The sequence below is a fragment of the Sander lucioperca genome, chromosome 18, assembly GCF_008315115.2.
Source record: "Sander lucioperca isolate FBNREF2018 chromosome 18, SLUC_FBN_1.2, whole genome shotgun sequence".
In the NCBI taxonomy this organism is placed as follows: Eukaryota; Metazoa; Chordata; class Actinopteri; order Perciformes; family Percidae; genus Sander; species Sander lucioperca.
This window is the reverse complement of record NC_050190.1, coordinates 6,750,870-6,777,320: the sequence shown is the minus strand read 5'-3', so window position 1 is coordinate 6,777,320 and position 26,451 is coordinate 6,750,870. Positions and strand designations below refer to the sequence as shown.

Here is a 26,451-nt window from a genome sequence, read left to right as displayed (position 1 = left end):
ACAGCATGGAATAGATTGCTGTTATAACAGCATATTATATAATCTATTACACTCATGCCAGGCGTTATTGTTGTTGAGTTTCCGCACGCCGATTGCTTTGGGCCGGGCCTAGTCAAAGTCCAGGGCCGTTTTAGTCCCAGTCCGTCCCTGTATGTATGTATGTATGTATGTATGTATGTATGTATGTATATATATATATATATATATATATATAATAGCAAAAGATAATAATAGCAATAGCTATTAATAGCAAAAGAGCAACGACTATCTCTACAAAGATGTCTCACAGAGCATCATTATTAGGACCCCCTCCAAGATGGCTGCTCTCTGCTGTCTTTCTCAGACAGCATTTAAGTGCAGCCACCTCTAGGAGCGAGATATTCATTCTTACAGAAAGGATGGGTCATTACGGTTGCCACCTGCTGTTTGAACTGCAGGTACTAAAAGGTACCTGTGCTCGATGGATTGGCTGGTTTGCACAATTGACTAACATAACGATGGCAACACGCCCAATTTGTGTAAAACTGATATTTACCTCTGTGTTTCAGATCTCGTGTGATTAAAATGCAATACTACAGGATTCAAAAGATTTTTTAAAAGGCAGACTATAAAGCCTGCTGCGGCAATTCTGATTGGCAGAAATTATTATATCTATTAACTGGCTTTTTTATGCTTAAGATTCTTTACAAAAGTGCCCAGCGTGTTGAAAAGGATGTACGAGTCAGGGCACCATCATGACTGTCTGCCGCCACTTTAGAGATGATGCAACACCTCACTTTAGCCTGATAGGAAGGTCTTGCCAGGTTAAAGAATCTTGATAAATTTATAAAGTACTTGTACATGATGTAAGGTGGACACCTCCCATACACTACTCCATATTGTTGGTAAATTGCACTAATCATTACGGCCCCTCAATGTTTATGCACAGTACTGTATAAACCCTGAAAACACTACATGGGGATATCAATCACACTTATGTGATTATTTACACTTCTAAATTAAAAAAATAGGTGACCACCTAACCCTCTGAGACCGTACTATATGGAAGACACTGGTGTCATCAGGAAAAAAGTGCATCATGGGATTTAACACTCAACTTCATTATATTCTTCTACATCAGAAAAATGCTACACATGTATGTGATATACAACTGAAGTGTGATGAGCAATATGCCAACTGTAAGTGTAAAATTGTGAAATGGAAAAAAAATATAATTTTCCATATTTCTTCAGAAAAGTATCATTAAGAGTAGGGCTGCACGATATGAGGAAAATATGCGATAACGTTAAATATTGCGATAACGATATTACTTGCGATTAATAAACCGTGTACTCAGAGTGTACTCAGTTCTGCTGCTTTCAGTATTCTGCTAAATTACAACAAATTGCTTGTTGATTTTAAAACAAATGAAAGGAAATGATTTCAAATACTCTTATTGAACAAATTGAAGATTGAATTGAAAATAAAAGGCACCACTAAAAAAAGGAATGACAGCTACATTTTAAAGTGCCATTTTCTGCTGATATTTTCTTTCAACTAACACAAAAAATTTATCTTTCGCGATGTGTTTATTGCACCAGTTGATATTGCGATGACAATAAACAAACAATATATTGTGCAGCCCTACATTAAGAGTTTTTTTTCATATCTGCTACCATGTGAAGTAAATCTTTTTATTTTATCAATTTAGGGGAGACCAAGCGGATTCCATGAAAGGCATTTTTGCAGACCCTGCTGTTGGGGACAGCAGGGGCTGCTGGACCTTTTGTCAATCCTTTTAACAGAAGGTCCAGTGCTAATTTTGTTTTGTAGAGAGCCCAGCTGGACAACAGTGGTTGTGTGATGGAGAGAGGTCGGAGTGGGAGCAGGCGAAGGGGGATGTTAAGAGGCACCCAGAGGTGAGGGTGATGACAGCACTCTTGGTCGAAGCAACAGCCGAAAGGCACTTCAGCTGGCGCGCCGAGTGTGAAAAAGCCCACACCAAAATATTCACACTGAGCACAACAATGGCTTGTGTGCCAGAAACACACACGGAGAGAAACACACAACCTTTCAGCCACTCATTTAAAAGGTGGTTCAAACTCTTCAGGAAACACAGGAAAGAGTATTCAATATGCAAACATTGCACTCAGTGACTTTTCATTGTTTCCACACCACTTTAGGTAGCTGACCAGCTGCAACATGCTAGCCCTGCTATAAATAGCTCAAACAGTCGGTCGGCTAGTTAGCCAGTTAGCAACAGCCAGATATCACGCCATCACAGTTACTTGGACAATGATCATAAACTGAGCAAATCTATTGTGGCTGCTGTCATCTTAGAAGGTATAAACCAATCACACGGGAGCTCTTTCAGGATGCCTGCTTTTTGTAGTCAGCACAGTGTGTGTGTGTGTGTGTGTGTGTGTGTGATTAGATTACAAGTTCTTCCTACTAGACTCAACCTTTCTATCTGGTTTCCCACAACTCAAGTCCCTCGTTGTTTGCATCACACTACAGAACAGATCACTGCAACATTACCACACATCCTGAATGGCTGCCACGCTTACAAGGGAATGTGCATAGCACGTCATGACAGAATAGTGGATCTAATACTGGAAGACATATCAAACCATTTCTCACCTTCAGTAGGAATGTACAAAAAATCTTGTGTAAAACCATCAATGTTTCAGCACTGCAATAGTAACTCTGATATTTTCTCACACCTGCTTGCTGATACACCAGATTTTGTTGTGATCAATGACAAGTCCAGTGAGGTGTTTGGGATGCCCAAAAAGAGGGCTAAACAGCTAGCAAAGTACTGTGCTCTGTCTGCTATCATAGGCAACTGCCATATATGGCGAAGACGCTGTTACTTATACCCATAAGAACAGAGGTGTATGCTTAATAGTATGAAGACCTGCTGCATGCCAATGGTCCATGATTTTGTATATGTATTTAACTGCATCTATATTCTTTTCAAGTGTACTTAAATACATTGTTAAAATGTGTGTATATATAATGTAATTTACAAGCTTGTAAACCTGATACACAGGTATGATACAGACAGCTTGATGTAAGACTTTCTCTCCTACGAATCAATATGTGAATTTCTTTTTTACTTCATTTTGGTTTTACAGAATTATTAGATGACCTGAAAATTGTCTGTCATTTTCAATCCTTTGTGAACCCTTGCAGTGCCTCCCACAGTTTGGCAGATTGCCGTTCAGTCCTATCAAAATAATTGTTGATTTTTTTCGGTTGACTCAATGAGGCTTGAAAGACACCCTGTCTGTGCCACAGAAACAAATAATTATAGTTACTGTAATGTACTTATGTACAATGACTGACAGATTAAAAAAGAAATTCTGAAATGTCCTAAAATGAAATTTAGGAAATGTTGTGTTAAAAAAAACCCTCTGGTTTTCATAGATGTCCCTGAACTTTGGAGTATTTACACATCTGCAGGTTTATAATTAATATGCACTTTATTTATGCATCTATGGACAGTTAGTATTCAGATTATTACATTACTACTGCTTGAATCAAATGTGACACCTGCAAATGTCTACTGTTCTTTATGTCATTATGTTTTTTTAGCTGCATTGAATATAGAAGGAACATATTTGAAAAAGTCAAGCGCATTAAGGCGCAATTCTAATGAATGATTTGATGATCCAAATAACACAATCTTTAAATTTTATAAATAAAATCCTTTCAGAAACAATGCGAGCTCTGCCTCTGTCCTGGTCAGCATTTGTGCTGCTGTATGTTGAATAATCTGCCATTTATGTAATTTTAGGTTTTCTTTGTGTGGTCTTAAAAAAACATCACAGCAATCAAGCCGGCTCAAGATCAAAGCATCCATTAGGCTCTTAGTACAGCCTGTCAGGGAAATGGCTGCACTTCAAATCAGGATACAAAAAGCACAAAAGTGAATAGATTGAGGCTTGATGTATTGTTCCCACGACTCACAGTGAATGCCCAGAGTCTTTGCTCCAGTAATTAAAACATCGACTCATCTGTGTTCAGTTGTGGGTAATTGTGTGACATCCACAAATGGATACAATCGCTGAACTAACTATCAATAGGATTGATATATCACTGGTTGATTCCGAAACCTACAACTACACATTTGGTCCTCACTGATAGAAAAATCACTCCTGTGTTCCCCGATTATTCCCAGTGGCAGCAGGTACCGCAGAAAGCTGGTCCCATTATGGAGCTTTGGGGAAACATCTCATAAAAGCCTTCCGCATCCCTGTATTGCTTAGCGTTTGCAATTTTTGAAAAATATTAATTAACTGGCCGAAAGGTTGTGGTGTGCCATGAGCGACAATTACTTTAGCATCTACTTCACTAGACTTTAGTGCAGAGCCACAGCACACGCACCTCCAACTTTCTCTTTACACTTCTTCAATGCAAATCTCTCCATCCAGCTTCTCATCTAAATCTAGCATTTTTACCTTGTTTGCTTTTTTCTATACAAATTGCACCATACATTAATATGTTTTGAATAACAAGAATTTGTGTTGTTGCAGAATTTCAGCTGTTGCCTAAAAAGGCAAGACTAAGAACCTGTGAATGTTGGTGATAACAGTCATTATACGGGGTCAGTGTCAAACTTCAGACATGTAAACAAGCCTCTGGTGTCTCAGACAGTCCAAGTGATATTCTTAGCAACCAGCAAACTTGCTAGCTAGCTAACAAGCTAACAAACAAGTTAGCAAGATAGAATTCGCCCACATAAAAATACAGTAACTTTGAGTACTCTGTAGAGGTTTCATAAGGAAGTGACACCAACTGACTGTGATTACAATGTTGATTTCAGCTTCACAGTTTTCCTAGCAAAATAAATGAGTCTACTTTTTAGCTAACTTTTTTAGCACAGCTCCAAGGCAGAAAATACACCGGCACAATGTCATGATACAGTAGCTTAGCTATTAGCAAGAAGATGTTACACAATCATTGTTGATTTAATTGGTTGGTTTACAATTACACGTATTTGGGTTCCTTTGTTTGGACAAAACTAAGTCCATGCACTTAATCTATTAGATTACTGAACACTCAAATGAGTAATTGGAGAACTTGCAATGCACTTGTTCTTTTCTAAGCAATTCTCTATCCACAAGAAAAAAAGTAGTTAATGGAAGTTTCAAAGGTAGAAGTTGGATTCAAAGCAAATAAAATAACTACATGTCAGCTATTGTGTTTGATTTCTCCACTTTCTTTCAATTCAATTACTCTCTTTAATGGAACTAACTGCTGGAAGAAAGGAAACAATACAGGTCATCTTGCAGATAGAAGTAAAAAATAGTCTTGGACAGACCAAAGTCGAGACAAAAACTGTTCTCAATTTAAAATGTTTCTGATCATAAACCTTGGTGATTTGAGAACACACATTTCCAGTTCAACTCTGGAAAGCAAAACCCATCAGAGTAATTCAGCTTATACTACCAACTATAAAAATTCATATTGGAGCATTTTAGCAGAGAGAAAATGTTGCAATGTCGTAGGATCCATTTACCCAAGGTACCTCTGAGTATCTTAATATTTCCAGGAGCGTAATAGCGCGCAAAATTGATATAAACACCAACTGTGCTTTGGTAATTTTCCTACCAGAGTAGCCCAAATCTATACAAGTTGTCAGCTTGAGTCTCTGACTTACCTCTCGTCGCCGTGACGCCCAGCAGCTTTGTTTGATCTTCCAAACCACGGCGGCCACAAGGAGCAGGGACAGGAAGCAGCTGTGGACAGACGGTGGAGAGGAAGACACCAATCAAAAAGGGAGAAAAAGACTGATTGATGGAGCGGAGAAACTCGGGGAGCGTTTGAAGGTAACAAGTGCAAGGCCATGTGTAGCGGTTTCTGCCATTCATAGATGAATCAACGAGCAGTGATTTTCTGCGTAGAACTTATGCATATTCATGTGTGTTTTGGTCTGACAGCGCTTGACAGAAGAGGTGATTGATTACATTGCTCTGTATAATTATTTAATGAGCTTGTGGACCAACCTTCAGTAGTTGTTTTGCCTCCTGACAAAATATCATAAGCTAAGATAAGTACGACTTTGCAGGTTGCTTTAACATATCACTGCAGTGTGTCCCGTCTATACTGTACATCCAACAGCAGCCAACATTACCATTAAAAGGAACACATCGACTTATTGGGACTTTGTCTTATTCACCGTATGCCCCAGAGTTAGATAAGTCCATACATACCCTTTTCATCTCCGTGCGTGTCGCAACTCTGTCTGACGCCCCCACCACTAGCCTAGCTTAGCACAGATCCTGGAGGTAACCGGCTCCAACTAGCCTACTGCTCCCAGTAAGTGACAAAATAACGCCAAAGTGTTACTATTTACATGTTGTGAGTTGTATAGTCAGTGTGTACAAATAACAAGGTCACATGAGACACAGACATCTTCTAACCGTATATATAATGGGAACTATATTCTCAGAAGGAGAGGCACTGCTACTTGGGCGTAGAGTGATATGCTTGCAGCACCTGAGAAGCCCTGAGCAGAGATTAGCAATGCTTCGCCTTTCTGAGAATATAGTTCCCAGTTTGTATACGGTTAGAAGATGGCTGTGTCTCATGTGACCTTGTTATCTGACAGCGCTTGACAGAAGAGGTGATTACATTGCTCTGTATAATTATTTAATGAGCTTGTGGACCAACCTTCAGTAGTTGTTTTGCCTCCTGACAAAAACGTGTCATAGCTATGATAGTCACAGTGTGTACAAATAACAAGGTCACATGAGACACAGCCATCTTCTAACGTATACAAACTGGGAACTATATTCTCAGAAAGGGGAAGCATTGCTAATCTCTGCTCAGGGCTTCTCAGGTGCTGCAAGCATATCACTCCGCCCAAGTAGCAGAAGTAGCAGTGCTTCGCCTTCTGAGAATATAGTTCCCAGTATGTATATGGTTAGAAGATGGCTGTGTCTCATGTGACCTTGTTATTTGTACACACTGTGACTATACAAATCACAACATGTAAATAGGAACATGTTGCCGTTATTTCGTCACTTATTGGGAGCAGTAGGCTAGTTGGAACCGGTTACCTTCAGGATCTGTGCTAGGCTAAGCTACCGGTGAGGCCGTCAGACAGTTACAACATGCACCGGGATGAGAAGGGTGTGTATGGACTTATCTAACTCTGACTTAAAGTCCCAATAAGTCGGCGTGTTCCTTTATCCAATTAATAAAGATGATAAGTTGTACAGTCCCATTTCTTGTGCATTTAAGAATCAGAATCAATTCAAAAGTTTCCAAAATCCAGCCTTCTCTATATACAAAATGTGACCACATATAGAATATAGAATCACAACTTAACATGTCTTTTGTTTTGCTGTTAAGTAGCATCTTTGTCATCTTGATTTGTTTACTCTGAATTCTCTTTATTTGATTGGATAGGATTGTTTAGCACTGTGGAACTTTTTTTTAGTACTTCATGTTTTTTTATTTTTTTTCCCTACTCCATTTTCATTGTCTTCCACATTTGGGAAAATAAAATACACAAAGAATCAAAACTCAGAGTTCTGTGCTCTCTTCACCTTAAGGCGATGAAGGCAGGGGTGACATGTCTTGGAGAGGTGTCACTGAGTGTGTGTGTGTGTGTGTCTGCATGCATGCGTGCGTCTTTCACACTTGCACTTAGGAAGCTGTGATGAGTGTGTGTGTGTGTGTGTGTGTGTGTGTGTGTGTGTGTGTGTGTGTATGCGTGCGTCTTTCACACTTGCACTTAGGAAGCTGTGATGACGATAGGTAAGAAAAACCCACAAGAATAAAAGAGAGCGAGAGCGAGAGTGTGTGTGTGTGTGTGTGTGTGTGTGTGTGTGCACGCACGCACAGATACATCAGAAAAAACATCTCCTGCAATCTCTACTTCTTTCCCCGAGTGTTTGCTGATTTCCTGTCAGCGTTCCTGCGGCTCTGTGGGCCAGACTTCCTACATTTCAGCTCACGTCAGTATTGGCAACGGGCTGCTGATGAGAAAAGTGTCAGCAGCAGGAGGGCGAAACGCCTAAACACCAGCGATCCAAACATCAGCTCAGATAAAAAGTAGACATTTGCAAATTTATGTCATCGAGAACGGCTCAATTCTGATGTGTGAACTCAAAGTCTCACCCAAAACTAGAAAACTGAGCAGTGGGACACTGAATTATAATGTCTCAGTGAGACAAAATATATGTATGTTTAAACTAAGCCATAACTATATGTTTATTTAAGGTTTTACAGACTCATGAGCTACATTTTACATTCACAAAAACTAAACTAAACTAGAAAATGCATCTCCATAATACAAACTTAGTGCTGTCTTACCGTTTACAGTCTGTGATCACTGTCAATGCAGCTGATGGAAGATTAATCTGAGCAGCGGCCTGCTGTAATATTTATGATCTCATTTACTATTCATACAATCAACACCGTTTTCACATTATTCACAGCGCCATGCACTCAAATACTGAATGTGGCAGAAGAAAAAGGTTAACAAATACAAATGACTTTAATTGGGTTCTATTTGAAGTTATGAAAAGTACTTAAGGAAAGAAACACCATGCATGTAGCCTACTGTATATATAGCGCTGTAGAAAAACAAGTGTTGCCTACTAAAGAGACATTCAAGTCATCACTGCTGATACGGCTGTTTACGCGCACACAAGAAATCAGGAAAAGTGGAGAATAACATCCCTTTTCTTCTTTTGTTTAAGATCACAGGAATAGGATCTTTCAAGGGTCGGAATAGGATTTCATTTGAAACGTTGAAGCATAACTTCTTTAGACATATGGGCCTTCCAGCGAGACCCCTCGCACATTTTTCTCCAAAGTTTGACCACCTTTTCAATCTAAATGCCTTTGCCAATTTTAAAACCAGCTGTGATGCATTCAGATATTTATTCATCGCCCCCGCCCACCCTGTGAGACTGTTTATAGTGAGATCCATTCCACACACAAAAAAAAACCTTATCTCTCCAGACTGAGGAGGACTCTTAAGCGATCCATCCGTTCAGCCATCTTATTGATCTGGCTTCCTGCTCGCTGCTTAAAGAGCGACACAGTGCTGATGAATGACCCGCGTGAATAGATATCAGCCCTGCATCAAAAGGCCTCCCTGCCCAGCGGGTGGGAGGGAAAAGGACAGGCAGACAAAGAACGCGAGGAAGAAGAGAGGGAAAGACAAAAAGGGACAGCGGGAAATGGACAGTAATGGTGAAAGACAGATGAGAGATTAGAAAGTGCAAGCTAAAGTTAAAATGGACAAAAAAAAAAAAAAAAAAAAAAAGAACGGTTACACTTAACTTGAAGGTATCATGACACTGTCATGAACGTGTCATAAACATTATAAACAAGTCATAAACGTTTATGACATGATGCTTCTTTTAGTGAGTGGCATTCGGTTTTTGTCATGACAAGTTATGGTTAGGTTAGGGTTAGGGTTCATTGTATCATGACTGTGTCATGTGTTCATGACAGTGTCATGTCACTCTTATGTAGATACCTTCAAGTAAAGTGTTACCAAGAGAACTAGATAGAAGACATATATGAAAGTAAATTGATGAGAGAGCACAAAAACTAATTCCGAGCGCCACCTACTCAATCTGCAAGTCAACATTTAGCAGCGCACAGACACCGATTTATAAGAACAGAATTAGATTTGATAGTGCAATCCTATAATCATATATTGCATTGCTAATTTTCTCCAGCTGCTTTGGCTTCTGAGCATTGAGATCCTAAGTGGCCGCTTGCCAACCATTTTTGACTATAGTAAGATGCAACAGGACACACCCACATCCGGAGCACAGGGTCATGTCATTTTCAAACTTAAAGTCTGCACAAAGACAAAAAGTCAGCTTTGTAATGTATTTGTCTGTAAGGAGCGATTGGCAACCATGAGACTACTTAGGACAACATGTGGTTTACATATTGTTGTTTTTTAAAGATAATTTTTTGGGCTTTTGCGGCTTTAATTTTTGACAGGACAGCTGGGTGAGAAAGGAGAGAGAGGGGGGGGGAAGACATGCAGGAAATCGTCACAGGTCACATACACTGGATCCTCTCAGTGTATGTGCGCCTGCTCTACCACTGAGCCAACCTGGTTTACATGTTTTATGCCTATATGCTTTTAGTTTACAATTTCAAATATTGTGGGCGTGTGGATTAGAATGTAGCCAAATTCTAGCGGCCCAACTGATCCCCTTACTTGCTCCCCGCCTATGCTGAAAATGCAAAAAATGCATTAGCTATTTTTTTAATCCCACATGTAGTCAGATGAGATCACTGTATACCCAACCAGCCCATATTAGGCTCATTAGATTTCTGAGTGACAATGAAAGGCCTCACTCATAACTGTTTTTCTTATAATGGTTCCAACAATTAATTGGAGATCGTTTTTAAAATGATTCATGAAAATGTAAAAAGAAAACATCTGGTTCAGAAAATCCCACTTGGATTAGCAGTTAACATGTAGCTCACTTGGCCATTATGTTATATAGCTAGTAAGTACTTTAACGTGATGTTAGTCATTTAGTGTTGACGCATTTTGTTTTTTAAGATTTTAAAAGAGTGCTCTTAACAGACAAAAAACAAACAAAAAAACTGCTCCCTGTCTTAATCTGGACGCAAGTGTCCCAGCTTTTATTTTTAAAGTACAAGGAAATTGAACAGGTGACTCTCTGCTCATGGTTTGGGTTTGCGCTCAGGGTATTCAGACTGCCAAAAGATAAGCACGAGCAGCTTTGATCATTATGAGCGAGAGAATCCCCGTCGCTGGCTCAAATGCAGTTACACAATTCCTGTCGTATGCTCAAATCATCGTTATGCCCAAGAGTCTGTCCTCCCTCGCGCACAAATCCAATTCTGCTATACAAATCCCTGCCTGCGCGCTGACTGAGATGCACTCGAATTAGTTTTGATCTCTCTCAAATCTTTTGTCGTCAATATACTTCCATAGCGGGTGGCCAAAAGACTGAAAGAGAAACATATAGAAATCAGCAACAGAGAGATGGACACAAACACAAAGAAAAGAAGACAGATGGAAGCACACTGAACGGTGGACTTCATTTGAGCTCAACCTCCGCAAGGGAAGCTGGCCAAGTTAGTCAGGCTGCAGCTCTCACCTCCCCCCCCAACCGCTCCATCACGCCTAGAGCTCACTGGGAATAGAAATCAGCATCCACACAACCACCCGCACCCATCACACTTTTCCGTGTGAAAACTGCAATGGTTAAAAGAAGAATGAGGATTTAAACAGACGGAGTACGGTTTGAGACTTTGACAGTGCACTCCCCGAGACTGACGACAGAATTCAAATGATTCAAAGCGCTGAACACATGAACAAAACAAAAAGCACCCAACAGTCAGCGGTGTCATGAACTGAATCCCTCCAACCTGGTTGAGAAACTGCAGTTCGAAGATAAATATGGAACTATTTACTGTAGCTTACAGGTCCAACAAAGATACAGAAGCTGCTTCACAACTATTTTTTAAAGTGGAACTATGCAGTTTTTTTTTTTAGCTTAATTTACCTTAACTGAACAGCTTCAGAGTCATTGGAATGGTTATGACTTTTTTCGGGTTGAATGGTGGTCGTCTTGCTTCACCCTAGCGCCTGTGAGCGGAAAAAACACCCTTGCACTCATTTCAAAGAGATCTGTCTTCATTAAAACCTAGCTTGTAACTGAGAATATTGTGGTATGTGATGCTACTTTAATCAGTACTGTGTGTGACTGAATCAAAGTCCACAAAAACGGGCTGCGCAAATGTAGTACAGATCTAAATTGTCAGTTTTACGTCAAATTAAAACAACTGACAGTACTCCCAAAGAGAGCAACATTTACTGCAGTTCCTTTAAGGATGCTTTTATATTTGTAAACGTAAAAAAGTGTCTTGAATGTCATTACTACAATGAGTAAAATGAGGGTATTATTAAACTGCAGCAATGTTTTTTTGTTGTATTTTAATCAAATTTGAGTTAAATTTTACACGATAAGAATCTGAGGACTGAAATGTCATAAAGACGCTTTCGAGGTTTTTGTATCTGTCTGTAAGACTCTGTGATGTGTAATATCTTTATAAAGTAGTAATTGTAAACTGCAGCAACTGAATTGTTGTATGACACAAGCACAACAATTCAGAGGTTCACAAGTTTTTCAGCAACAACTATTTCTGCAGTGGCTGAGGCCAAGAGACACAAAGAGCTTGCTTATGATGCAGCAATTTATTAGTTTTGGCCCTGCTCACTATAGAGCACCACATCTTCTCTGCATTGCCACTGAAAACAGATGGTGATGCAGTGGAGTCGTGGAGGTTGACAGAAATGTGTCAGACTGATAGCCTCACAAGCCAGACCCACATCAAGATGTTGGGTCTGGAAACTCACCATTGACAGGGCTCACTCCGAGGGGCGGGATAAACGGTTGTCTTTCAAATTCCCTCTGCACGCAATAGGATAGCACTACAACCAGGCAGAGCAACGAAGAAGGTAGGGGAGCTAGTTGATAGATTAAACTTTTGCCGTATCCGGTCGGCAAAACTCCGAACACATCTTCCTTTTTTAAGAATGATTTCAATGCTGTTCTTTGTTCTTTTCTCAAAGAAAAGCTTAACCCCAAGTCTTCCAGAGTCGCGGCCAAAGCCAATTCCAAAGACCGCTGTTCGCCAGCAGCAGCAGCCATGAGCCCGCCCACCTACTCTATACACAATATGATTGGCATGACCAGAGTTTGGTTTTTCCAGCTCACAAGCCAACGGAGAGTTGCTAGACTGACCCTGGCTGCAAATTACATTTTCTGCCGCTAGGGTGCGTCTAGATTCTATGGCTATCAGACTGATGCATCAGGTATGAATTAGGCCTGTACCAATTCCAAGGGCCCTATCTTGCACCCTGCGCAGCGCGGCGCAAAGCCCGACGCAAGTGGCTTTGCTAGTTTAAGACCGACGCAGTTGTCAGTTTCACGTCCAGCGCCCACGTCGTTTAAATAGCAAATGCACCTGCGCCCATGGGCGTGCTGGTCTTACAGGGAGGTGTGTTCAGGTGCATTCTTAGCGTATTGCTATCTTAGCAGCAGGAAGTGATCGCGCCATTAACCAACAAAAACCTGGTCTAAAGTCAATAACATAACAGCAACATTTCATTGTTGTTTAACAGCAAATTAGTAAAATGCGCACACTATGCTTGTTACACACACACACAGGGAAGCGCAGCAGCAGCACAGAAACATGCAAAAGATTACAAATAAAAATATTACAGTGCAAATCCTCCATCATAATAGCAATGCGCCAAGGTCCAAACACGCATGGCTTTTAAAAGGAAAGGGAGATGATCTCTGATTGGTTTATTGCATGTTACGCCCAAAACACACCTATTAATTAATGAAGACACTAAGTACAACCCTTTGAACCATGCGCCCAGCGCACGGACCCTTTTTTTTTTTTCCTTCAAACCAGCAAAAGTGGATTTGGACACGCCCTAAATGCACCTGTGCCAGGCGCTTCACGCCGTGCGCTTAGATCGTTAAAATAGGGCCCCAAATGTTACTGTAAATTAATTGTCTCAGAAATAATTGCGATTAACAATATAATTTTTTATTTATGTATTTATTTATTACTTTTCTGAACAAAACAACATTTTTGAATGAATTCCAGGATACATCTTTGGGTTATATCACCGTTATGTGACCCAGGTGATGTAGCACCCAAAATATACACCCTATGAAGTAAACCATGCTTCTTATTATCATAAAAACTTATGTATTTTGGGCGCCTAGGTAGCTAACCTTGTAGAGCACGCGCCCATATACAGAGGTTTACTCCTGGACGCAGCAGCCGCGGGTTCAACTCCAACCTGCGGCCCTTTGCTGCACGCCATTCCCACTCTCTCTCTTTCCCCCCTTTCATGTCTTCTATCTGTCCCATAAATAAAGGCCTAAAATAATACGCAGAAAATATAGTTTCCACCTCTGGCAGCTCATGAGAGAACACCAAGTCTTGAAAACACATAACTAAAATTAGATAATGATGATCATTTGGAAATACAATAAAAAAACGTTTTAACCTGTCATTTTGAAGCCACTTAACTTGCTCTACAAATGAGTGAAAAAAACTCGGATTGTTTTTACAATAGAGCTTCTTGTCGTAACATTACTTAAGAAAACAGGCAGTATGTATTTTACTAGACATGTTCACTATGGACAGCATGCGTCAATCGATGTTGTTATCCGCGCTAGGTAGGTTTTCTGCATGACATTTATGTACCCTCTACTTTAATAGAAATACTGGAAGAAATGGTTTGATTCATTTGTCAGCTGAGTCATAAATGCATGCCAAGTCTAAAGAAATGAAAGACAGAACGTAGAGAAAGAAAGTGCCTCATGAATCTGTGGATTTCAAGCCAACAGGGAAGATTTGATTAGGGGGCATGTTTATTAGTTCGCTGATGTATTGTGGATGTTTTCTTGCAATGTACGATTCTATATTGGGAGATACTATTCCTACAATGGACACAATGTTGAATTTGTATATTTCTGCGTGGTAGTGATTCCTAGCTTGGATTTCTTTTTAGCTGTTTTTAGCACTCAAAAATGGAAAAAAAAGGTAAAAGGGTTAGGGTCCAAAGTATGATTATGTAACTGGAGGCATAAAAACTGGCAAAAGCTTCATGTGTGTCGAGCAAACTTCTCTTGACTAGCTCAGATTTAAAGAAATGATGGAAGCTGTCGGTTTCAGTGGCAAACTGGCGTGTGGGAGGCGAGCCGGTGAGAGAGAGAGAGAGAGAGAGAGTGTGTATTACAGTCACGAGCTGCTGAGGCCAGAGAGCTGAGCTCTGACGTGTCATTGGCTAACCTGACAGCGAGACAACAGCCACAGGGCAAACACCAACAGATCGGCTCTGTTGTCTGCAGCCAGCTGAATACTAATCCAGCAGTCTGCCTGCCTGCTTGCCGCTGGCTTTTACCACTTCACTATTTCACTATAGCTGATAACTTTGTCGACGGAACCACACACTAACCAGCAGTTGCTCAGAGGTCCTATTCTGCCCTGCACTTGTCACCACTAAACCCTGCAGCTCTATGGGTGGTGGGACACTTCCACGCAGTCTGACCCACCGTAAACAAAAGCAGGGCTGAACATGCCGCAGAATACAAATTTCTGCATAATTTCTTCAGCTTTGTTGGTTTGTTTACTCCTTCCTAGGGAGGTGGGAAAAGTGACCAGATTCTCTTTGGGTATGGGAGACAAAAAGCTAAATCAAATATGGCATGTTCCTACAGGTAATAAGGCAGGTTTGCAAGCATAACAGGAGCATGCTGCTGCAGCGTGGTGTGCACAGGTTGCCGAGCTGAACTTATTAAAAAAAAAAAATCTTTAAACAGCTTTGCTCACTGCCCCCCCCAAATTAAATTTGCCAGCGACAGATAGGGTTAGGTTTTCCCCTTTTCAAACTTACACTACTACAGGTTTGAAAAATACATTTTGAAGTTAAATACAAGAACACTTTATCATGTCCATCTGGAGCTGTAAATTACTGCTGATATTTACCTGTAGGAAGCTGTAGTAGACTGACAACTTGCTAAATATGAGTGTGTACTGCCTGTCTGAGATGTAATCTAGGGAACAAAGAAGCAGAGGTGACAAAAACTCAGGGATAAAAACAAAAGCTGCGGTAATAGAAGCACTAAAGCAGCTGATGGAATAGAAGGATTAAGACATTGATTTGTGAATAAAGGAAAGGATTCCTTCTACAAACGGAAGTAAGCCGAGTCTCTGCGCCTTTCATTCTGAACAGGTAAAAAGATTAGACCAAAAACACTGAAGTCAACCAATAAGGGCTTTTCCACAATTCATATTATATTTCCCACAATCCTATATATTTCCCACAGTTCTCTGCCAGAACTCATTTCTACAGCAAGGGCTCTGCAGCCCTTTAACACACAGGTAGTGGACATGAGGCTGATGGAAAGAAAAGACTTTGCCTCCCTCTTGGGACTCCCCAGGAGGGCATTACGTTCCAGTTCACGTTCCCTTTGCTCTGCTCCCTTCTTATTACAGGTGAGGAAGAGGAGGAGGAGAAGCAGAGAGTGGCGTCCAACCGACTGATCTGACTCATTCATTATTAAATCGGACGCAGAGTGCCTTTCAGCTCCTCGCGGACCTATCAGGGGGAAAGGTTTAGCCACGAGGCAAAACTCTCTATCTGCTTCATCTACCACTTGTTTCTCACTGGCTCGTCACTGATGACCTAGCAATGAGGTCAGATACAAAGAGAAGAGTGTTAAAGAATTCAAGATGGGGGGGGAGAGAGAGAGAGAGAGAGAGAGAGAGAGAGAGAGAGAGAGAGAGAGAGAGAGAGAGAGAGAGAGAGAGAGGTGGCGAGAAAGAAGGCAAGCCGGGGAGGAAGATGAAATGTGGAAGGAATAAGAAAGAGAGAAATAAGACAGGGGTCTTCAACGTTTTTAAGCCAAGGACCCCTTAACTGAAAGAGAGTAGGAGCAGGGACCCCCTACTACATATATTGTATTATATTGAGTTGCATATTAAACTGGGCCTACAATAATGTGTGGGCAGCCTAAAGCCTTCATATATACCTCTTAGTGCATAGAATACTAAGCTATTAAAGTAGCCTACTAATTGTTGGCATGATTTTATAAATCATGTTTTAATGTTAAAACATACATGTGGCTCAGTGAATCCTTAGGATATAGTCTACAGACAGACAGACAGACAGACAGACAGACAGACAGACACAACTTTACAAATGAAATACGTGTCAGACTGACTGGCTGACATGTATTGTGATGTGCATTCTTCTTAGAAAACTATTAGTTTTTAGAAACGTCTCACACAAAAATAGTACACTGGCTCAATTAGAAAAAAATGAAGGTAACAGTTTGCATGGATATTTTTAAGTTGTTCCAACTCAGTCATTATTGAGGACATCACATGAAACTTTTCTTGTTATCCTGAGTCAATTATGTGTAATAATACGAATAATAGTAATGCTTACTACTATCAAATCGCAGTACTACTAGAATAGCAATAAAGAAAATCGCAATACAAATCGAATCGCCGCGTTTGCATCAGGAAAGAATCGAAATCGGGACAAAAGGATATCAGGCCTAGCCCTAGTAAACAGACAGGTGGTGATGCAGCAACAAAGGTTCAGATAAAGATGGAGAAAGTAAAGAGGAGGCAGGGGTTCGCAGGGAGGAAGAGGCAGAGGACTAGAAAGCTTGGAGAGGAGGAGAGAGCTAGGATTGTGGCACAGCACCTGCGGCAGCCCCTGCTGGGTGCCCGGGGAGGCCCCTTAGGACAGGCAGACAGGGTTTGGATGCTTTCTCTCTCTCGCTCTCTCTCACTCTGGTGTCGCAGATAGAAAAAGGGAGAGGGAGAGAGAGAGAGACTGTCTGCTGTCAGTCAACACAACAGGGAGCAAGCTGAGGGCAAACACTACGCCGAGTGTGTGCAGGTGTTAGTGTCTGTTTGAATGATATCATGTGCCCAATGTGTGTATGTTCATGTGAGAAAGCAGCAGGGTTTCCATACAAATATTTATTATTATTATAGTATGGAAAGAGAGAGAGAGAGTAGGTAAAGGAAGGAAAAGAAGAGCTGAAGAACAGCTGCGACTTGCAACCTCCATGCCGGGTTTAATCCATAAACTTTCAAAGAATATAAGGTGAAACGTTGGCTGAAACTATTTCCTAGAGCCTGAGGTGTCATGTTTTGTCAAAGCAGAAGTCCAAAAACCCAGAATTTTTGAAAAACAAATAGTGAAAATAAAATATATATATTTTATTTAACCAGTTTTGTTTATTGAAGTTTTATTTACTCAAGCATAGTATACCTTTTTGTTCATCAAATTGTCAGAAATAACATGTAAATGCATAGACTTCTGTCAAATAAGGTAAGAGACTCATTTACTGTACGTGGCCCGATCATGCTTCCTGCCATGTGTAGTTCCCCCCCCCCCAAAAAAAAAAATTTACTCTTTTTTTTCTTTGAAATATAATTTTTGAAGTCTGTCAAAAAACATTCACTTGACATTTGGATGAAATTACAGCTACGGTTTATGTTTTGGTGCGGCAGAGTCCTCCACACCCTGTGTCCTGCTGTCAGTCACCCGTCAGCTGCCCTGTCAGCGCTATTGGTGACGCTGATGCAGGACGACGTTTGTGTACAAACACAAAGCACGCGCTTTAGGGGGCGCATATCGCGGTAGGGGTCAGTGTCACTCATTTTCAACAAATCACAGTGATGGATCCCTTTCTGAATTTGAAGACTCTCTCCACTCGATAATGAAGCCAGTGAGAACAAATGCCACGGGGGAAATAAATGGGAATGATCTGTCGTTAAGTTAACTGGTCGCAATTTAAACTGACATTTGGAATTGATAGTATTGAGCCAATCCCAACACGCGCACCCATGCAGAATACAGTCCGAAGCTTTAAAGATGCAATAGAGAAAAAGAAGACCCAGTCGGTGTGTTTGTGTATATGTGTGTGTGCATGCGTGCCTGCTTGTGTGTGAATGAAAGGTAATCATACAGCTCGCGGGGAAAGGGGGGGTGGGGTGGGGACGGGACGGGACACAGCACCACTGAGTGGCCAGCTGCCTCCTATGTTTGAATAAAGAGTCTAAACCTGCAGATGTGTTTAAGAGGCTGAATAGTTAGATAATGGGCACAACAGAATTATTTACGTTCTGTTGCAGGCCACTTTAAGCTGCCAAAATATGCATGAGTGGCTACTACGTTGCCCTCGGAGACCGGACCAACACAGAGAGAGAGAGTGTGTGTGTGTGTGTGTGTGTGTTGCCCCATATTTGAGAGTGGATGGTCAAGCTTCTATTTCTTTCCAAATGATAATAAATCCACATGCTTAACAGTGTTATGTGTAAATGGATGCAGAAGAATCCCCAAAAGCAAAACGCTAAATCAAGAGAAGTACAGCCCTCCAATCAACACTGCCAGATGCAAAAGTTTGCAACTGTTGCAGAGGAAGGGCGGCGGCCCAAAACATCTAACCATGAATGAATAATTTAATTGGAGTGCTGTCCTCCTCTTGATTATAGACCAGTTTCCCGGAGGACCAGTACCTGCCTGAGCCAAGCTGCTTTCACTTCACTTTTACCCTTTTATTTTCAAAAAAGCTATCAACTCAGGCCCAGTTATGGCAACAGTACTGTTGTAAAAGTATCGTTTTAGAAACTATATCAGAAAAAAGAAGGGGTTAAAGCTATAGTGTGTGTTTTCTGTCGCCTCCCTTGAGGAATTCTAAGAAATGAGAAAAACACTGTCTGCGTATCCACATGACGCAAGCCTTCCGTGATCGCGCACCACCCCCGCCCCTCCTCCACACAGCATTTATCAAGTCAAATCAAGGACACCGAGGGTTAAAATAAACAAAACATGGACTCTTCAGAAGAGGTAATTATTATGCAACAGAAATGCGGTCGGTCCCTTGGTTCACTTCTCTTTTTTGGATTTTAGTCCTTCTGCTGAACGCTGCAGGTCTTTTCTTAGCAGTAGATTCACTGACTGAAACATTTTGTGGGCGCTTCTTCGGGATTTCAGCCATGCCTTCACCTGTTGCAGCAGTCCTCTTCTTCTCCAAAGCTGAACGCTGCTGTTGTCCTTTCTCAGCGGTGACGTCAAACACATCGCTCGAGCTTCTGCGAGCGAAAGTCGCCGGACTACACCATTTAGTAAACGCGGCCATATTGAGAAATAGAGAGAGTGTTTTCTGGAGCTGATAGGCTTAAATAGCTTTGTAGCAACTCATTTGGCAATGGCTTGAATGTAACGGACGTTCATTATTTTAAAATAGTCGCGCACTATAGCTTTAAAGGCTTTTCTGGGGATTATGGGAGGGTGAGCTGACAGCGGGAGGTGGAGAGCGGAGGAGAGGAACGTACACAGCTGGCATGCTGACTCGAGAGCCCTGCGAGTGACGACACTAATCACCTCTCGGCTTTAACGAGGTAAATGGTTGAGAACAAGGTCGGCGAGCGGAAGAACGCTGCAGCATGCTGATGCTCCGGCTCTGATGGTGATTAGGAATTCATCGGCGGGTAGATTTGGATCAGTGCTGGAAGAAGTATTCAGATCCTTTACTTAAGTTAAAGCACTAAGACCAGACTGTAAAAATACCCTGTTAAATGTCACTTAAGTAAAAGTATGCAAGTATCATCAGGAAAATGTACTTAAAATATTAAAAGGAAAAGTACTCAATGCCGAAACGATCAAAGCAGTTCTGTCGATCAACTAAGTGTTTAATCGGTTAATCATTTCAGCTGGGCTTGAAGGCCGAAATAGTGTTAATTCACAGTATAATTAAACGTTGTATTTTATAAACTGCATGTATAATCTTAATTGTTAAAGTAACTAAAGACGACAGATTACTATAGTGGAGTAAAAAGTAGAGAGTAGAAATAAAAAGTACCGTACAGTACTTGAGTAGATGTACTGATGTACATTTCACCACAGATCACAACTGAACATAAGCTAAAACAAAAATAAAACTAAGCAGTGAAGAACTTGTTCACCGGTTGACTGCAGAAGGGGACAACGGTGAAGACCGAAGCCTCAGAAAACTCTGCTGTACATACGAGCCTCTCGCTCAGAGGACAGAATTGTTTTTCTTCTCCTTGATGGCAGCAGGGTGATTCTCTCATTTAATCGAATCCCAGCCGCCCACACATCCACCTACCCAGACTTGGCCCAGGGAGGGCCGCCTGCTGGTACCCCCCTTCCTTTAATGCCTCTGCCCCAACCAAATTACGTCTCCCCTGTGTTCAAACAGGCAGCAAAGCAATACAAACCACTTATCATTTTAAGTACACAACCGTGATAACACGCTGCAAAGGGGGGTGAATTAAGATCAGTAAATGGGTTTTTTAAATTTTAATGATTCATCTCAAAGAGGATGACATTTTTCAAGGGTGTTGCCTGGTGCTGATTCACACGTTGTGTCTATGGTCATTACTGTTTATTGAAATGAAGGAACACCAGTGCAACGGTGGCTCACTAATGGCTTTTTACAGTCATACTTTGTGGACAAAAATGGAGCTCTATGGCACAAAGGAATAAGATATCCAGCTTTGGATACTTGTTAGTAGGATGAATTAATGACTGGTTTTGGTCTTTTCATGGGCTTTGTTGACTACAAGGAAAATATATGACTACTGACCTTTCCTTTTAATGGTGCCCAATGCTTTACACTTAGGGCATTCTCATACTTTAGCTGATTGGAAAGATTTTCCACAACTAAGCGTGCATTCACATCGACTGCTTCGTTCCTCAGACGGTACGGCGAAAACGCAGGGGTAGTGCGTTTAGGCCGCCGAGTTTGGGGCAGCATGGGGGAGCCGGAAAAGTTGAAGCGAAAAAGTTAACAAACGATCAGGCTTGTCAGTCCGTTCAGAGGCGTTGTGAGAGACCCGTACAGGAAACAGGAAACATCACTGCCTTGATCGCTGCCCCAAGAAAGTTTTAAAACACTGTGAGGGTTCAAAAATGAAACACAAGCACTGAACTGCCCAGGAGTTTGTGTAACAGCTGACTGTTTCCTGCAACAACAAAGCACAGGCTCTGTCTCTTTTTTCTCACTCTCTCCTTCTCCGTGAAATGAAGCTGTCAGTAAATGCGGTTGGAAATGTCAAGATCTAAAAACAATCTGAGGGAAAACAATAATTGTGAAATATAAAGTCTACTTGTGCTACATTGGAGGGTTAAATAACACAACAGGACGTCACACAAATGGGCCATTTAAGTGACACTGCCAATGTCGCACAACCCTGTGGGGAATCGCCATATCTTTTTCTGGTGTGAACGTGCCCTACAGCATACATTTGGTGAGGTGCCAACTTGGGTTTGGGTCTTAGGTCCACCACAAACCAGTCATCATTCTCAGAGTCTGCAACAAACACCATCACTCTATATATTTGGCGGTGAACATGATTGGTCTACATAACACATAGATGATGCCCGTCATCACATATAAGACTTAATGCATTGATCTTGAAAGAGTTTTCAAATTGCAAGAACTCCGATCCACCGGTTAAGACAACTGTTATGGCAAATGTACTCTGCTGTAGCTAAAGCTATGTCTGTACTGTATTATACGACTCTGCTCCACTCACTTTTTTGGTACCAGTATACTTTTCCTGTACTTTTTTCGTTTCCACTGCTGATAGTACCCCTTCAATGTAAACGGGATTCTCATATCGCAATAGCAACGCCACTCGAAACTGCTGTGACATAATCTTCAGCGCCACACCCGCTGAATACTTTCCCTTTCATCAGCAACCAAACAGAGGAACATCTGCACTTTGTACGGCATAATTTTGCAGGCTGCCATTTAAAAAAAAAAAAAATCTGGGATTAGTGAATAAAATAAAATTGCGTCACTATTGACGGTAGCTTGGCTATTTAAAAAATGACAGGTTTGTGCAGGGCGTCCAGTGTCACGCTAGTGCCAGTACTCTGTGGCCAATCAGCGGTCTGCAGTGTTTTAACTCCATCTTCTAGTATCGGCTCAGCTCGCTTGGAACCTTGACTGAGGTGGAACCAGAAAAAGTACCAGGTACTGTACTATCCACAACCTTTGCTAATGGAAAACCAAAAAAGAGCGAGTCAAGTCGAGCGGTACCATGCAGTGGAAGTAACAGTCATTTTGTGAGTTGTTGAAACAAGGAAAATAAAACTTTACCATATTATTACGCCTAATCAATGCTAATGTATACGAAAAGGGTAAGCTCACTGCAGTAAGTAGTCCTTATAAAATGTGTTTTTTTTTTATAATATTAGGACTATGATTACAGTGTGGGAGCTGAAGCCTCATTTAATTTCAGGCGACTAAAATGACTGACTGCGGATTTGACTCTTTCGATGTACGTGTGTGGTATGTCATTATTGTATTAAAATAGACTTGAATCAGAAGCTATTATTTAAGAGTCTGAAAGAATAAAAACCAGACTCAAGTAGCTTTGACTGGTGACACTTTCAGGTGCAGAACAGCGCCAGCATCAAGGGGGCCCTTCCCACTGGGAGCAGTCATGTACTAAAAATATATGCCAGCACTCTGGTTGGATGCGAGTGGCCATCAGAAAGCAGAGTGTTTTAATATTAGCTGTCAGCAGCACAGATATGCCAGGGACGTACAGTCTCAGGGGAGGCAGACTTTTCTGGGGCATCAGGCCTTAGTGCTGCGCTGACTATTAGAAGGTTAAGTCAAGTTTCTTTAAACGCCACATCGTGCCAGCGAGATTGGTCAGTGTCCGAGGGGGATTAGTTCAGAAACTCTTTTTTCGTCTGTAACTTTGATGTAGCCATCAAAAATAAAAAATAACACAACAAAGAACTGGGATCCCGCTGCAGGTTAGAGGAGTTTGGTTCCAAAAACCTGGCAGTTTCATCAAACCTGACCTGGTTCTTTTTCCAGGATTAAAGTTACATCAAAACATCATGTCTCTCTTGTTTTGCTCACACTGCTGTGAGCGGGTCAACTCTGCGGAACTCACTGCTACACTGAAATATGAACACTTGGCTGAATAGGACATTAAAGTCTATTTTTTTTTTTTATTTTGTTAAATTATATACTTTCCTATGCGCCTTTGTCCTTTTTCCCTTTCAAAGGATCTAGGAACTATTTGGTTGAGGAGAAACGTAGGCCAGAGGATGTAAAAAGTCCAACTTCAAAAATGCCCGCAACAACATCAATATTTCCATGACAAATATGTCCTAGTATGCAACGTTAAAAAAAACAGATGCATTTTATGATAGCTCTTTTAGATTCCTCCATCCAGCAGTTTGGACTAATGTGGCCAAGACATCTGTCATTCAGGTCACTATTACTTCAAAGGGTGCTTGCTTTAGCAGCAGCAGCCAAGTTTTCAATTAAAATCATGACAGTTTGAGTAAAAAAGGAAAAGCTCAAGAACACATTTTCATTGCAGTTCCAAAAATATTTTCGAAATTTTGACATTCTCAAGGGATTTTCCAGGCCTGGAGGCAAACATTCAATTTGCACAACTAGAGACAACATTCAGTTTGTAGAACACTCATGAAAAGTTTCCCATAAATGCTGGAACTGAAATGAGGCGGCTTACGTTCAACGTAACGAGCCTGAGGTGAGAAGCTGCTGGACGGTTGGACGTGAGGGAATTTTATCGCCGTTGACGCTGATGTTTAATGCAGCTGTTTTGCGGCTGGGGGAATGCTGCTGGTGGTGGTGGTGGGGGGGTCCCCTCTCTCTGCTGGTGCTGCAGATAACGGGATGACACCACCTCCATATGTCCCCGCGGGGAACGTGATGGCACAGAGAGAGAAAAGCACTGAGAGTGAGATTAAGACTCAGAGAAAGTCGGAGTGAGAAAGAGCAAACAACTTCCACGTTAATTAGCATCGCTCTCCTCCCCCGCAACACAAACAATGCGGCGCCCAAAGAACCAGAAGCAAACGGGGACAAGGCAGCGAGCTCGCTAACTTTGGGTCTCTACTCATCTGTGCTAAATCAGTGGCAAGTAGCACACACACACACACACACACACACACACACACACACACCAAAAAAAAAGAAAAAAAGACTGAGCTGTGGGATTAAGAGGGAGTGGTGTGAAGCTGGGAGGAAAGACGACAGAGTGGGGAAGGAGGGAGGGAGGGAGGGAGGGCGATGGAACAAGGCAGATTGACAGAGGGAGGGAAGCAAGGAAAAGAAGAGAGTGGGCACAGGGAGACAGAGGAGGAAACAAAAAAACAGAACAGAAGGGAGAGATGGAGAGCAAGAGATAACAGGAGAATGGAAAGAGGAAAGTATGAGGGGGAGGGAAAGAGGGAGATAGGGAGGATGACAGAAAAGCAGGGGTGAGGCAAGAGCGATGAGTGTAGGGGAGAAGGAAGGAGAAAGGGGAATGTATATATGACGAGGGAAGGAGGGACAGACAAGGAGAGGTGGCGGAGGAGAGGAACAGAGAACAAAGAGGGTGATGGTGAGACAGAGATGAAAACAGAAGAAAAAGGAGAGAGAAAAAGAGAGAGAATGTAAAAAGACGGAGCGAGCAACACAGGGAGGAGAGAGAGAGAGAGAGAGAGAGAGAGAGAGAGAGAGAGAGAGAGAGAGAGAGAGAGAGAGAGAGAGAGAGAGAGAGAGAGAGAGAGAGAGCGAGCGAGGGATGTTGTTCTTTTTACTGATAGCTGTGATGCCCGCTTGCTGCACCCAGCAGGCGCAGGTTGCATGCTACGAATGCTGACATGCAAACATTCAAATGCTGACGCATGTGTACAAAACATATGAGCGAGTCACTGCAGGGGCTGCATTTGTATGCAGAGGGAGCGAGGAGTATAACTGCACATGTAGTCCTACAGCGTTTACAGCTGAATAACATCCAAAATAAGCCTCAGTGTGGTGGACGGCGATTTATTCAGTCGATGCTGAAACATACTGTTTTTGAACATGACTGTATTGGCAAAGGGCAGGCCGTAAAAAAAAAACAAAAAAAAAAACAATAAAAGAGAATCTTTCAAATCAGCCCCATCAAATCTCCTCCCCTTGTACATGGCGGCTGGATCAATAAAAGCAGTGTGACTTGGAACAGCCCTGCAATTTTTTTTCAGGGCATTGTGGAGACAACACAAGCAAGAGAGTGAGCTACATTTCTCCTCTGGGTCCGAGGCGCACGCAAACACTCTCACAGGATACACAGGAGGGAAATACACACATGCAGTCAAGCATGCATGCAGCACAGTTGTGTACCCAATTTTTGGTTCCTCTCTCTTTAAAAAAATAAAGAAAATCAATAACATATTACAGCAGTTCCCTAGGTTCGGGGATTCATCACACATGCACGCGTGTTCAGTCCTTCCAGCGAAACCAGCGGTTCCATCTTCACAAACCAGCTTGCTGCTCTGCTGAGAATCCTTGAGAAATGTCTTTTAAATTCTCGTCTGTCTTTCAAGATCCGAAGGTTACAAAAAATTAGGGCTGTGCTCGATTAAAGAAATTCTTAGTCAACTAACACTCATTCAATTGTATCGACTAATCGATTAGTTGATTTAATCGACAGATCTGTAAATCTGAGTTTCTCTGCAAAGAGTCATGCAAAAGCACCACTTTAATTCTTTTGTTTACCAGAGATGTGGTCGTACATTTCTTGGAAATAAGTCATTCAGCATGAAAAAAGCATAAAAGATGACTAATCGACTAAAGAAATCTAAGTTGATTAAGACCAAAACGACCGATTAGTCGACTAATCGACTAAGAGGGAGCAGCCCTACAAAAAATACCAGGCAGCAACTGTATGTCGGCGTGAACCACAGGGGTAATGGGTGCAAAGTAATGCGCAAGAAACCAAATATATGTCCATTTCCTTCTCATCATATGGGTATTCAAACACTGTTGAATAAGCAGATACAGAATATACTGTATATGTGATACTGTCATACATGGTAAAGTTGAAATGAGCAATTTCAAA

At 41.6% G+C, this 26,451-nt stretch overlaps 1 protein-coding gene across 1 annotated transcript in view; it reads right to left on the bottom strand.

The window, feature by feature from the left end:
• The window catches only part of atrn (attractin), a gene marked incomplete at its 5' end in the record, with an annotated part of 143,974 nt that overhangs the window by 57,316 nt on the left and 60,207 nt on the right, over positions 1 to 26,451 (bottom strand). Inside the window, one exon of the mRNA XM_031310211.2 lies at positions 5,645 to 5,723. Coding sequence (XP_031166071.2) covers positions 5,645 to 5,723 — 79 coding nt within the window. The remainder of the gene's footprint in view (positions 1 to 5,644; positions 5,724 to 26,451) is intronic.